We start from the raw sequence: 14,714 nt of genomic DNA on the forward strand, positions 1-14,714 counted from the left end.
TCAAAATAAAGGTTTTCAGATCCCTTCTCCACTTTTCCAACCTCTTAGGTGGCATCTGTTACAACCACTTCATCAAAATATTGTTTCTAATGGGCCATCTTAGGAGGGTGGTGGTGTCGTGGGCACCAACGTCCCCTCCCTTAATAACCGCGAGCGATTTGGTGGTAGGAAACGGTTCCTTTGGTGAGTTCGCAGTGCTGACTGCATTTGAACTTCAGCGACGTCACAAAATTCTTTTGGTCACAAAAACAACCTCTGATAGCCTAAAAATGTTTTTAAAAATGCTCCAGCAGCCACGAGTGTGGTAGTGAGGTGTGGCTTAAAGCCAGCCCAAGGTCTGAGGTTCCGTGTTGCAGGCTTCCCAGCTGGGTGTTGTACTGTCCCTGAGGGCTCAGAGAACAGGGGAGTGGCTAAACAGAGTGCTTCTGGGAGCCAAGGGACGCCTTGGCTTCTACCTCACTGACCTTTTGTTAGCCAAGTGCTGACACCTGTCCTCTAGCGAGCTACTTCTGGTAGACAACGCGAGCCCCTTCTTGTCCCCGTCTCCCTGGAAGAGCAGGCTGTACAGCGCCTTCCCCAGAGGACGCCTCTGGAGAACCCCTGGCTCTCTCTTCCTTGTTGCCTAGGGTGGGGCTGCCAGGAGCTGCTTGCCTTTCTCAGAGCGCCTCTTTCTGCAGCTGTGGCTTGCCCTCCCTTTCCCCTCGTCTCAACTGGGTTTTCTAGCCCCATAGCCATTGCAGAGGACTGAGAGCTCAGCCTGGTTAAACCGGCTGGTTAATTAGTAGACAGCCTCTTTCCCTCCCTCTTGTCTTCCCTCAGGTACCACAAACCTAGGGAAGAAATAGGTTGCCTTTACTTGCCAGTAACCAGACTTCAAAAGTCTAGCAGGAGAAGGAAGTCTTGGTGCTGAGCCAGATTTTTTTTCCAGCACCCATAACAGGAAGCTGCAGTGAGAATTGGTCCTGAGGGATAATTAGCACACCCGCTTCTCTGTTGGTTTTGCTTCTTGGTTGCTGGCTCTTGGTCGGCTTTAAGGATCATCTTTGCTTTCTGTAGATTCTGTTGGGTAATATAGCTTCTCTTGTTAACCCGTTTACCCCGGGCTCTCAGCGTTGAGCCTTCCTTGCTATGGGTTTCCCTGTAAGCAATTGTTGAAGGATTGAGTCACCCACGCAGTAGCCTGTGGTTGGATGCGAGCTGAGGTTATTCAGTGACTAATTTCCAAGGGGAGGAGAAATTGGCTTATCGTGGGGCGAGCTACTTTTTATCCATGCCTGTGGCAGCTTCGCTCTGAAAACCGGGCAAAACAAACCGGTCTTCGTTGGGGAGCATTTTAGTATTTGAGCGCCCTTGTGGTGATTTGGACACTGAAGAGAAGTTGTCTGGATCACCCAAGCGAGGGCCTGAGGACTCGGATGAGGATCTCAAACAAAGGAGCACCGTAACCCGGCACAGAGCCAATGGGCCTTTTCACGGCATCAGTTACACAGGTGGTTCCGTCAGACAAACAGTAAGTGGCTTTTGTTCTTTGAGGGTGAAAACATTTCTAAGGGTGCCTCTCTGTTTTCCCCCGACACTTTATTATGTGGTCTGATGGAGGAGGCCACGTACAGATTCTAGACTTGGAAGGGTGGGGCTTGAAACAGAGTAAGCAGAGCATATTATGCCCTCCCCACAAAGCGTATCTGTATGTGCTGTAAATGCTTCGGAAAGAGACATGATTCTGGGAACATTGCCGCAGAAGATGGTAAGTGAGACGTTGTTTGCACGTGCTAGATTTTCTTTTCCAGAAACCATTTAAAAATGTTCCTTCTTGTCTTACTTTCGACAAACTCCCAACTGAGTGATTCTTGCCTTGTCTTAGAACGCTTGGGGGAAATGAAAGGCAGCTATATGTACAGCTGCCTAACTCAAACATAATTTGAACTGGCCCCTAGTGTTCCCTGGTTGATGGAAGAGTGGGTGGGTTAGTGAACTGGGTGTTGTGAGTGGAAATAGCGGCATGCTACTCAGGGCCACCTTGGTGATGAGACCGTGTAAAACACCTCCTTGTTTACCCGTGTCAGAAAGACTCCAAAAACCACACAGTAGGGGTTTGGGTAGCAGTGAGGAGAGGAAAAGAAAGGCAATACCATACCGTGCAAAGGACAGAGAAAGAATAGCCTGGTTCATACATTGCTGAATGCTTGAACATTTTTCTCCTGGAGCCTATGCAGCCAAATACTTGACTTGAATTCTGGGAAGGAAGTAGAAAGATGTATGTAGGCCCTCTTTTTATTTCTGTAAAACAAAACTCTGCAGTTTATATACAGACTTCAACATGAAATTCCCTGTAGAGAAAGCATCAATGATGGGCACAACTACTCTTAACTTGCCAAGAGGAGTGAGGTGCAGCAGAGCCAGAGATGGGTGGGAGACAGCTGCAGTCCTGCATACATGTGCCTTGCTTATCTCACTGTGCCAAGTCAGCTAATCGTCTCCTAGACCCGACCATGGGTGTTAGTATAAGAGAAGCTCATTCATAGTTAATGTCGGGTTTTTGTCAGCAAGGTACTTTAAAAACCATAGCAAAGTAAAGGGGTAGACACCTGAAACAAGGACATTACAGTCATAAGGACACGAGCTTGAGCACCAAAGGTTGCTGTAAATGACAAACTATAAAACTTACCTGCCCCACAGCCAGTCAGACAAATATCTTGTGAAGTCAATAAAATCTAGGTTTTCAAAATCAGCATGAAGTTCCTTCCTCATCTCCCAGTCCTTCTACCAGGTCCTGGGTGAGGTGCTGTCAGCTGGACGCAGGCGTTGACTGTATGGACTGAAGTCATCTCATGTTAAGAGTTTCTTTTCTTGCATCTGAAAGCCATATTTTCCCAAAGTTTAATGGGATTATCATGTCATCCTCTTCTGGGGCTCTATTTAGAGCAGGGGTTGAAATAAATGATCAGGGTGCTTTCTAAAGTTCAGTCTGGCAAAGCGACATGAACATTTTGCCAGAGGCTTTGGCTATGCCACTAATGTTGATGGAGACATTCACCTCAGATTAGCTGTTCTGTTAACATTGAATGCCCAGTGGCTAACTCAGTGGTTCATTCTGTGATCCCATTGGACCATGGTAAGATTATTTTGAAATGGGAAGGTCAGGGATGATACCCACATGGTCAGCAAGAATAAGATGCTCATGGCTATAACCAGGATTTATCCTCATTCATGAAGGTTCTGGGCTGATTGGTCCCGGACCAAGACAGAGGTAGGCTATTCGGTGTTTTAACTGACACCCACATTCCTCACATGAATGCACAGTAGAGTGTGTCAGAACTATTCTTAATTCATTTATTCTTTCAGGATTTATCTATTTTTGTTACTTGAAACTAAAGAATTTTTTTCTAATGAATCTTTTGGTATTTCATTATAAAAGATACTCATAACTCTTAACTATGTCTTTTCATATCATGAAATATTTTTAAATTCCTATTCAAACACCTCTGCTGTTTTAAAAGATATGTCTATATTTTTATTAATTAAAGTTAATTTTACATTTTTTCATTAATATTACTTATTTTTCTTAGCATTTCTCTACTGTTTAGAATCTTATTCTCTCTTTTTACTCTCTAAACAGAAAGACAGATATTTCTACTGTGCCCAGCTAGGCTGGAATCCCCAAAGACTAAATGCTATCTAGAGATAAGAAAGAAAGGAAAGCAGAGATGGTTAAAGCAGTTGCTGATCCCAAGTGGCTTCTAGACATTTTTCATCTTGTTTACCTTTGTAATTCTCAACAATAATGGCAACAGAACTTTCTATGTGTTAATTTGTCTTGGGAATGTGTGATGCTCTTCACACAATGAGCTGCTTGAATCAATGCCGTGTGATGAGTTTATCTTGACTTTTTGGGGGGAGTGGCTATTGTACTGTGTGTTATGACTGTTGGCGGCATTTCGTCAGATGCTCACTGCCAGCTGAACCAGACCCTTCCAGGTTTTATGATCTCTAAAGCCATGCACTGAGCCTACCTTTGTTTTTATTGAGCCCTGAATTGTACAAGACAGTGGGAAAGGAATTTGTAAGGGTTTGTGATGGTTTTCAAACCTTCCATTCCATGGTTGTTCCAACCATTCTGGAGAACTAATCAGGTATATTACCCCACAACGACTTTGGGTGGGTCCCTTCCGGTCTACTGAACTGCACACCTGAGTCATACATGTGCCTGGTGAGTAGAGAATGGTCATATGCACAGGAATATTAGGATACCTGGAATCCAGGACTAAGTATGGAACATAAAAGTAAGGACACAAAAGGGAGTTTCAAGATAGCACAGTCAGCAATGGAGAAGGGGAAGCGACTACCCTGGGAAGGCATGAACTCCGTGTGTGTTGGAGAGGAAAGAGGGTAGTGAGATAAACTACGACTGTAAGTTAGGCGCCTGCTCCCTCTCGGTCTCCAGCATCACTCAAGTCCATAGGGAATCAAGGCCAGTTCAGGAAACACCCTCCACCGGTTCCATTTGGTTGTTAACTCTTTGTAACTATGTTTCAGTTTAGTTTTAATTGTTCACATTTTATGTAAAATCCATTATAATATTATAATAGGATCCCTGATCCTATTAAGGATTCTGCATCGTTGGATGCCAGGCACAAGATAAGAAGCTGTGGAAGAGTGAATGACTCTTGCTCTGGATTCTCATGGAGGGAAAGCTGGTTCCTTCTCAGTGGTGGGAACTAGAAAGTGTTTGGAGTTATACCCCGATGCCTGACTCTTAGGAGTGTCTTGGTAAAAGTTGTTCAGTAGACAAATTTATGAGGTAATGCATCCGTTTCTTTTATTCAAGGCATGGACTCTGCTTTTTATTCAAACTACTCTCACCCACCATGAGTCCTCTGGGTGCACATTCTGGTTCTTCTCTGTCTGAGCCACCTGCTCTTTCCCATGACCCTATCACAGCTACCCTCCAACCATTGGCACCCTTCTGTCATCTCTCGGAAGTCAGGATAAGGGACTATGGTTTCCGTTTCCTCTCCCTCAGGGGACAATGGAAAATCCCAGTGGGTATTTTCCTCCTGGGCCTTGACCAGAGCACCAGTGTACCAGATAATCATGTCCTGGATTTATTTGTTGTTTGGATTCTGTCCTTGATAACACAATAATGTGGTTGCAAATTTATCCCCCCCCCCATTTCATCATTAGCTTTATTCTCTTGTCACTGCTTCTCTTTGAAGATGCTTTTGTCAAAGAGCCATAGGCATCTTTATCTCTCCTGGACCATGCAATGCCACAGCCTGTATATCTAAGCTACCTGGCCCTAAGCTCCAGCTTATAGTAACCTGCTACCCCAGTCCCATTGCCACTTGAGTGATGTGACATCACCCATCACCACCATGTGGCCCCACAGGCTGTGTCATTAAGACTTTCCATGGTGCCTCCACCATGCTTCGGGTTCTTTCTCTTCTATCACCTTACTGTTACCTCCTTACTTCCCCTTGCCTGTTATGCTGCCTTCACATAGGCCCCAAGTCAAGAACTGATGAGTGACTTCAACCTCCTTCCACACTTCTCCCAGGGATGCGTTTTGTCTTTCTAGCCATGGTCTTACCTATCATTAGCCTGAAGAAGTACTTATTAGTTATTTTCCAGCGCTAACTGTAGGAAAACGTGCGCAACACAGGTCTTGGAAAATACATTTTTAGACCTATGTATACATTAGCTTTACATTTATTATGTGGCTGTAAGAAGCTATGGCCTCAATATTCAGACCATGGCACTGTGTTGTTGTCACTGGGTAGATGTTTTTTGAGGTTGCTACCACAAATTATTAGAGACTTGGAGTTGTGGGGTGGGGCGCCTTTGCCTAAGCTATGAGGCTTTGGGTTTGAACCTCAACATTACAAAACAAAATATTTTAGGCTTTAAATGAAATGAATTTATTCTTGTATAGAGGTTGGGTTGGATCTCTAAAATAAGTTTCATGAGCGTTTATCAACCTGTAGGCAGTACCAGACTGGTTGGTGGGCTGAGGGAGAATCCATTTCCTTGTCTTGTGCCATTGCAGTCCTTGGCTTTTGGCTCTCGCTCACCTCCAAAGTAGACAGCTTATCCTTTGTGATTGCAATGAGTCAACCTGGAGAGTGTCTGCCACCTCAGGACCCATGACTTTGTTGCCAGTAAGAAGACAAATGCTCAGGTTCCATCCATCTGGTGTGAGTGTCTGGTAAGAAGGAAAGAAACATGGCCAGGTTTCCCTATTAAGGAATTCACCTTGTCACATTGGGGCTCCTCCCACACCATGGTTATCTACGTATGTTTTCTGATTCCTTGTTTTATTTCCAGATGCAGAGAGAAATTGTTTATGCAAGAGGAGATGGCCTTGTAGCCCCCAGACCAGGATCCACAGCTCACCCACCCCATGCAATTCCAAACTCCCCACCATCCACTCCAGTGCCCCATTCTTTGCCTCCCTCGCCATCAAGAATTCCTTACGGGGGCAGCCGTCCCATGGCTATTCCTGGCAACGCCACCATCCCCAGGGACAGACTCTCCAGCCTGCCAGTCTCTAGATCCATCTCCCCAAGCCCCAGCGCCATTTTGGAAAGAAGAGATGTGAAGCCCGACGAGGATATGAGCAACAAAAACCTGGTTATGTTCAGAAATGAGGGCTTCTATGCCGACCCTTATGTCTACCACGAGGGACGCATGAGCATAGCCTCGTCCCACGGTGGCCACCCTTTGGATGTTCCAGATCATGTCATCGCGTATCACCGCACTGCGATCCGGTCAGCAAGTGCTTACTGTAACCCTTCCTTGCAAGCAGAAATGCATATGGAGCAGTCATTATACAGACAGAAGTCAAGGAAATACCCTGACAGCCATTTGCCTACCTTGGGCTCCAAAACGCCCCCGGCCTCTCCGCACCGGGTGGGTGACCTGAGAATGATAGACATGCATCCGCATCTTAACGCACACGGGCCCCCTCACACCCTGCAGCCCGACCGGGCCTCACCTAGTCGTCAGTCCTTCAAAAAGGAGCCCGGCACCCTGGTGTATATCGAAAAGCCACGAAACGCTCCAGGATTATCCGGCCTTGTAGACCTGGGGCCTCCTCTAGTTGAGAAGCAAGTTTTTGCTTACAGCACTGCTACAATCCCCAAAGACAGAGAAACCAGGTAAGGCATGGGGTGGCCGAGGGTGGTCTGTGCCTGTGTGTTGCTAAAACTATTTTCTAGATACAAGCAGGGAACAAAATTCTGAGAATCAAAGGAGGTGACCCTTCTCTGCAGGGTTTCCAAATGAGAGGGGTCAGGTCAATGAGGTCCACCCGTGACCATGAGAAAGGAGACCGATCACAGGCACCACTCAGCTTCTTGTCCCTCGACTGTGGTCCTCACAGCATTGCCATTAAACAAAGGTAATCTGGAACAACTGGGAAAAAAATGGTGACTAACAGAAACCATGCAGATGATAGATGGAGGGATCATAATAATAATTGTCTGTCATAGAAAATGAAGAGAAGCTTAACTGTTGGTCACAGACATTTGTGTTACATCTATAGAATGTAATGTCGTTTTCTCATCTTGCTTTGGAAAATGGAAAGAACAAGTCTGCATGAACATGAAATGTTTGGATTTAATACTCATCTGGGAGTGGAGCTAGAATGGGTAGTTTTCTAGTGAATTAAACACTGAGTGTTCATAGTTTACATATATACACATATGCATATTTATATCTTGAATGTATCTTGAAAATCCTCCAAAATCTGCAAAATAACAACTGAAAACAAAATTTCATAGAAGAAAGTTCGCTAGTATGAATGAACTGAACTGAATAAAAATAATTATAATCATAAATTTGGCAAATAAATTGAAGTAAAATGGGCAACTTACCTGTTTCATGTAGGTTCGGAAAGGATAAAATACAAGAATCAGATACAAAGTTGCTCAGGACCTGCTCAGAACTACTGCTTCTGACTAAAAATGGTTCCGTTGCACACTGTTATATAACCTTATAAAAAGTCCAGGCTTGTGAAAGGAATGTGAACTGTCTTCCTAACTTACTGTTTTCACACTCAAATCAGTCCCAGTCCTGCTGCCTCTAGCAGAACTTTACCATGTGAGGCTGTCCCTATTTGTTCAGGCATAAGGAATCTCACAGCACAAAAATTTCAGGGGAGTGGAAGAGGAATGAGCATGAACATTATGGGATCATTAATGCAAGAACAAAGTCCAACTCTCACCATTGGTAAAGTAGCAACTAGCTAACTGACTTGAGAATGTCGAGCTAAGAAAAAAGGCAAAGCTTGGAGTGAGTGCTGAGCTCTCAGCAGACATGGTGACAGGTGTCCCCTGAAATGGTCTGTGAGGTGCAGCTGGGAAATGGTGGGTCATGGGGAGGATGAGAATTAGAAGCACAGGGATTTAGTGAAGTAATTTATATTTTTTAAAAAGCCCCACTTCCAGGGTCTAAGACTGAGAACCAGAATTCACCCTCTCTTACCTTTTCCTTTCCACCATGCTACCACTACTCCATGGGTACCTTGAGGGGAGCAGAGGACGAGCATCACATGACATTGTTCCCATGCTAGGTTCTGGGGACAACCTCTGTATTAGCTATTTTTCTGTTGCTGTGATAAAATACCATGATGGAAAGCAAAGCAACTTATGAAAGAAAAAGCTTATTTTGGCTAATGGCTATCGAGTACCAGATGTCCCTAATGTTGGGTAGATGTGGTAGCAGGAGGCTTGTGCAGGAGACTGAGAGATCACATCTTAACCCCACACAGGAAGCAGTGTGATAACCAGAAGTGGGGCGAGTTTATAAACTCTCAAATTCCACCCCTCCACCACCCACACCCCGTTCCACTTCTTACAGGATCCTTAACATCCTCAGACAGTGCTGCCAGCTGCAGACCCATGTTCAAATAGATAGGGGCATTCTCTAAACCACCACATCTCCATTCCCAGCGCCTAGTGTGGTGTCATTGATGCAGATGCCACAGGTATCCAGCCCACAGAGCATCTTAGTCCCATTTGTCAAGAGATTCAGTAATAGGTAAATTAGGGCACTCTGTAATCCCAGCACTCAAGACATGGAGGCACGACAAAGAGGAAAACATTGTTGCAGTGTCAAAGTCAGCCTAGGAAACCTTGTATTAAAAAACATTGTCTCAGTGTCAAAGTCAGCCTAGGAAACCTTGTATTAAAAATCCAACCAAACAAACAACAATCAAAAGCACAGCCTTCAAGGATGTGCAGAGTGTTCCATGTGTGGGTTCCTCACCAGCATCTTAAAGGAGATTCATACTCCATTTGCCAGTGTTTTTGTTGGATTTTCACTCCCTTACATAGACAGATTTGCCAGCCTCAGTGACTTCATTTCTTCAAATCTCAAAAAAAAGTCTATAGATTTCTTCTTTACATGTTATAAAACATTTTTATAAAATTATGTTATATCTAGAATAGAAAATATTAGAAAAGTTAGTCAGAAAAAGTAAGTGCTCACCTAGAACATAGTGTCATCATCACCACTGTGTTCTGACAGATGACTGTGATGCTGTAATTTTACATTTTCACATCCCTCCCTTCGCCAAATGTGAAATAACAAAGGAAGAGTTTTACTTTGCATATCCCGTCTAGGTGAATCCTGATTGGTTAATTAACTGGTCTTCACAGATAATTATGCTGGGGTGTTTATGTGTTTGTGGACGGGTTAGTACTACACACACACATTTTCCCACAGATCTTACATTTTTCACATACAAACATAACACCTGTCAGATGTGTAAATACATACATGCACTCTTATGCACACTACAGACATATATACATATATAACAGAGATAAATATAAATTATACATATATAACAGAGATAGATATAAACACAGGAACCCCACAGGGGCGCCTGTTCACATATACCGCATAGAAATATACAGACACAGACACACAGAAAACACCACAGACGTATATGCTCTGAACACACATACAGACACACAGAAAACACCACAGACATACGTGCTCTGAACACACATACAGACACACAGAAAACACCACAGACATACGTGCTCTGAACACACATACAGACACAGACACCACAGATGTACATGCTCTGAACACACATACAGACAGACACACAGAAAACACCACAGACATACGTGCTCTGAACACACATACAGACACAGACACCACAGATGTACATGCTCTGAACACACATACAGACAGACACACAGAAAACACCACAGACAAATGTGCTCTGAACACATACATTCATACCTGCCCTAATTAGCTTTCTATTTCTGTGACAAACACCATGACCAAAAGCAACTTGGGAAGGAAAGGGTTCTTCATCTTACACTCCCAGGTCACAGCCCGTCACTGAGAGAAGTCAGAGCAGAAACTCAAGGCAGGCGAAACTACAGCAGAGGCCATGGAGGAATGCTGCTTCTGGCGCGCTCATTGCGCTTCCTTCTGCCACCCAGACAGCTAACTGTCCAGGGGTCTTACTGACCCCAGTGGGCTGAGTCTTCCCACATCAGCCACTAATCAAGAAAATGTCCCACAAGCTTGCATACAGGTCACTATAACGGAGACATTTTCTCTTACATTTTTGGTTGTGAGCCTAGCCTTTAATGGCTGAACTATCTCTCCAGCCCTGGAGACATTTTCTCAATCGAAGTCCTCTCTATCCAGATGACCCTAGCTCAGGTCAAGTTGAAAAACAACAGTGACAAGCCCAGAACTGATCAGCACACACAGGTAGTGTGCAGGCATGTACATCCACACTATACAAACACCACAAGGTGCGTGTGCGCGCGCGCACACACACACACACACACAGCACAGACCTCAGGCACATGCTCAGGTGCGTGTACACACACACACCACAGACCGCGGGCACATGCTCCATCTACGTTTGGAGTCTCCACTAATGAAAGGCAGCTTTCCAGTCCTCACTGATTGAGCCTGGACACAAAACAGCCATAGACAGTGATGACTCAGCTGAAATGCAGCCTGTCCTCATGTCCAGGGCCTTTGTAAGTGAGCACTGAAATAAGAGTCTTCCAGATAGCATGGGATAGAACTGTCAGAACAACTGCTCAGATATGCACTTGCTCCATCCCATTTCACAGATACAGAAACTGAGGAACAAGGGTGCTAAGTTGATTCTGTAAAATCACCCGTGCTATGCAATGGTTCCGTCTAGTAAAGGGGCTGTGCCTCTTGCCAGGCATGTCGACAAACATCTGTAACCCCAATACCTGAGAGTCTAAGACAAGAGGATTTGAGATCAAGACCGACCCCGTTTACATAGTGAGACCCTATCTTAAATAATGAGGATACAGCTCAGTAGAGCCCTCGCTTAGCATGTGCAAGGCTTTAGGTTCCATCCCCATCCTAAGAGGAAGAAAGACGAAGGAAGAAATCCTGTATTCATGAAGTGCATAGTCTACTATAGCAGCCATGGGTAAATAGCATCAAGTCACCCACCTTCCCACAGCGGAGGAGTAGACAGAAGTGAGTTCTGAATATTGCAACAAGAATGCTTCAAAAATCATTTTAGGACTGGATGCTAAGTAACTGCTCCCAAAGGACATTCACAATCATAAACATGGCAGAATTTGCATAATTATTCTGCTAAATATATGCATGCCATTTAAAGTATAACTGCCCTAGCTGGTATATTAGCTCAATTACATAGAAATGGGAAAAGGAGAGAACATTCTTGGTAGAATTTATTTAAAAAAAAAAAAAAGTGCATCTGAGTACTATGTCAAAGGGGAAAAAATGTTAAAGACAAACACCAGGAACAATAACCAAAGCACAAAATTACATGCTATCGGCTCACTGAGCTCATGACGTTATTTTAGAAATATTTGATCTGGATAATATTTTTAAAGCATGTGCAGCTCCCTTGAAGTCTGACATCATGAGCATGGGGTATAAAATACCAAGCCAATTTCTGTTGCCATTTCATAATATTAAGGGTAAATAAACGAGAGCGCTTTTTCTTTGAGAATCTCCAAGTGAGATTTTTACATCTAAGTGAGCTGACAAAACCTAGGGGCCAGAGCTGCAGGAAGCTGCGCTTTCTCCTGATGGCTGCAGGACTCCAGTATGGTTCCTAAGAGCACTTCAGTGTCATAGCCCAAATAGCTGCAGGACACTGGAAATCAGAGAGAAGAATCCTTTTTCTCACATGTCTGATGGAGAGGTCCCTCGGCAGCTTGTTTGAAGGAACATGAGCGTATACAGCTCTGTTGACAAGGAAATGAAGCGCCCAACACTGAGTCATTTAGCCTTAGGCTTACGGTCATGTGCCTCATTCTCCGGGAGGCAGCTTCTCTTTGCTTTTTGACAACACTTTGGTGAATATCTGCGAAAGGTCAGCATAAACGGTGTAATATATCTCATGGTGGTGCTCTCCTTCCACGGATCCCATGGGTGATGAGTTTTCTCCTAACACCCTTCCTGTGTCTGAGCTCCTAGGAGAAGGATCACCTTGCATATTTTGATGGCTGTGCCCAGACAACCCCTTCTGCTGGGATTCCAAAAAGGAAAAATGGGTTCGAGCCACTGTAAGAAACTTGTGAGGAGATTATGTGGGACAGACAGTTAGAGCGAGGGGCTCTGCCTGCCCTTGGTCATAAAATCACTCCATGAAACAGCGTCATTACCCCTGACCAGAAGAACTGTAAAGCTCGAGGGCGTTTGTGTTTTTACCATTTTCTATTTGTAGCTTGGATCAGATAATCGAAAGTATCTTTCTAGAAATAACACTCAAATTCAAAGGTGCTCATTGCAGAGTCACTAATGGCCATCGCCCCAAACGCATAACAGAATCCTTGAAAAGGAACATGATTCTTCATGCTCGGGGAACTGGAGCTGAGATTCCATGTTAACAGTTTTTCAGCCAGAGCAGGTAAGTTCCTCAGAGTAGGGAAGAGTCGCACTGAGGAACAAAGTCTAGCCCTGACTGTAGCCTGAATCTAAAGAAAGAGAAACCACATGGCACCTGGCTAGGACTTTTTAGGCACCCTAGGCTTGAAGAACAAAAGCCCTGGTCTTTTGACGAGATAGGCGTGCCAAAGGAAGGGGCAGGCAGACATATTTTTTAATATAATAGCACAAAACATCATGGGGTAGAATGAGGGGGTGAGACATTAAAACCAAGTGTGAGCCCCAAATGGGATCGACTCAGAGTGTACAGAGCAGCAGGGCCACTAGCAAGTCTGTTTCAGGAGTCGTCAAGTCTGGGGACGAAAGACAAGGCAGGCTAAGGGCATCCTTTGAGGAGTCCCCTGAACCCGAGCAGTGGGCTTGATGGCAGAGGTCCCTCCCTCCGCAGGTGTGGCTGTGTTGCCATCCGCTGGGACGATTGCTGGTGCCCGACAAACTGGGCGCTTGTCTGGTCTGCTTTCCCACAGGGCCCTAACTGTGGATCAATAGGTGTTTATTGAGGTCCTCTTACGTATTTGGCTGTGAACTGACGCTTTGTCGAACACAGAGAGGAGCTTGGATGTGGTTCTCACACACATAAACTTTGAAGACAATCATAAAACGCTCAGAGCTTAATGTACACATCTAAGCTACGCTGTGGTAGGGCAGCAGAACTCTGACTCCGAAAACGACTCAACACCCATCTGGGAAAACACCTGCCATGGGATTTGGGGTTCATTTTGGCTTTGGGGATGCTTGGGAGATGTTTTCCTGTCTTCCTGAGAGTGACAGAGTCTCCTAGCAAAGTAGGGAGCGGGAAGACACACCAAGCCCAGCGCCTCGCTGAGTCCTGAGCTTCACAGGGGAGATCTCTTTCCAGTACTTCAGAGTCCAGCTGGGAAGTTAGGACACGTTTTTCCTTGAAAACAATGTGGAGCAATGGGACTAATAATATGCTTAGATGAAGAAGCTTCTGGGGGCCAGCTGGAAATCCAACCGCCACTTATTCCAAGTCCTAAACAATGAAAGTACAAGTAAACTTTTAGATTACAACCCTACCATAATTGAGGGGAATGGTTGTACATAATTAATTCCAAAGCAGTGATACAGACTGTAATTGAGAAGAATTCAGAAACGGGAGCGCTTTGCTGGGTCAGGCCCATCTGGGAGCTCCATGATAATCCTCAGATGGTCTGGAATTTATGGGCTGCATATAATGAAATAAAAAGAAGGCCAACTGGTCTTTATCCAAAACTGGCTATGTTTCTGCCATTACAGTACCTATAAAATGACATCATGATAGGATGTTTTGCCAGTCTAAGAACTCGAGTAAGAGCCGATATGTTGAATTGTTACTACATTCCCTGGGATATAACCTCATGGATAAGGAATATGTGGTAGCCACACAGTGGACTAAACTCAGGCATCAGATATGTAACAAACACGTTTGACCATCTAACTGATTTATGAAGATAGCCCTCCCCATAATTGCACCAGAGATACTCTGTACAAAATGACTGCTATGAAGTCTGAGCTACTTTAAACAAACCAATTTCTCCAAAGGAGAAGCCATCACCTGTCACTAATTAGATCCAATTAAAACATGACTGCATTTCTTTTGAATATTCAAGAGGTGCTGTCAATCAGAAGTCTTGATTCTGACACATGGAAGGAAATCAGAGTTGCCCAAACAATTTAACAGTCAGATAGTTCCTTTTCCTTGTGAGCCAGAACCTTCCCAGAGTCAAGGCTTAGGGGCAGACACAGCCTTCTTGAAGTGTAGAAATGAGCAT

The 14,714-nt window shown here is 44.6% G+C and overlaps 1 protein-coding gene across 19 annotated transcripts in view; it reads left to right on the forward strand.

The window, feature by feature from the left end:
- The window catches only part of Kiaa1217 (KIAA1217 ortholog), an 818,936-nt gene that overhangs the window by 752,408 nt on the left and 51,814 nt on the right, over positions 1-14,714 (forward strand). For 18 of the 19 annotated variants that reach the window (XM_041641628.1, XM_041641627.1, XM_041641635.1 and 15 more), the window contains one exon: positions 6,325-7,157. In XM_041641628.1, the coding sequence (XP_041497562.1) occupies positions 6,325-7,157 (833 nt within the window). Of the gene's footprint in view, positions 1-1,255; positions 1,511-6,324; positions 7,158-14,714 lie in introns of those variants that run through there. The other variant, XM_041641630.1, reaches the window with a different exon arrangement.

The sequence above is a fragment of the Microtus oregoni genome, unplaced genomic scaffold, assembly GCF_018167655.1.
Source record: "Microtus oregoni isolate MIOR12 unplaced genomic scaffold, Mior012 000070F_ref0000104, whole genome shotgun sequence".
Lineage (NCBI taxonomy): Eukaryota > Metazoa > Chordata > Mammalia > Rodentia > Cricetidae > Microtus > Microtus oregoni.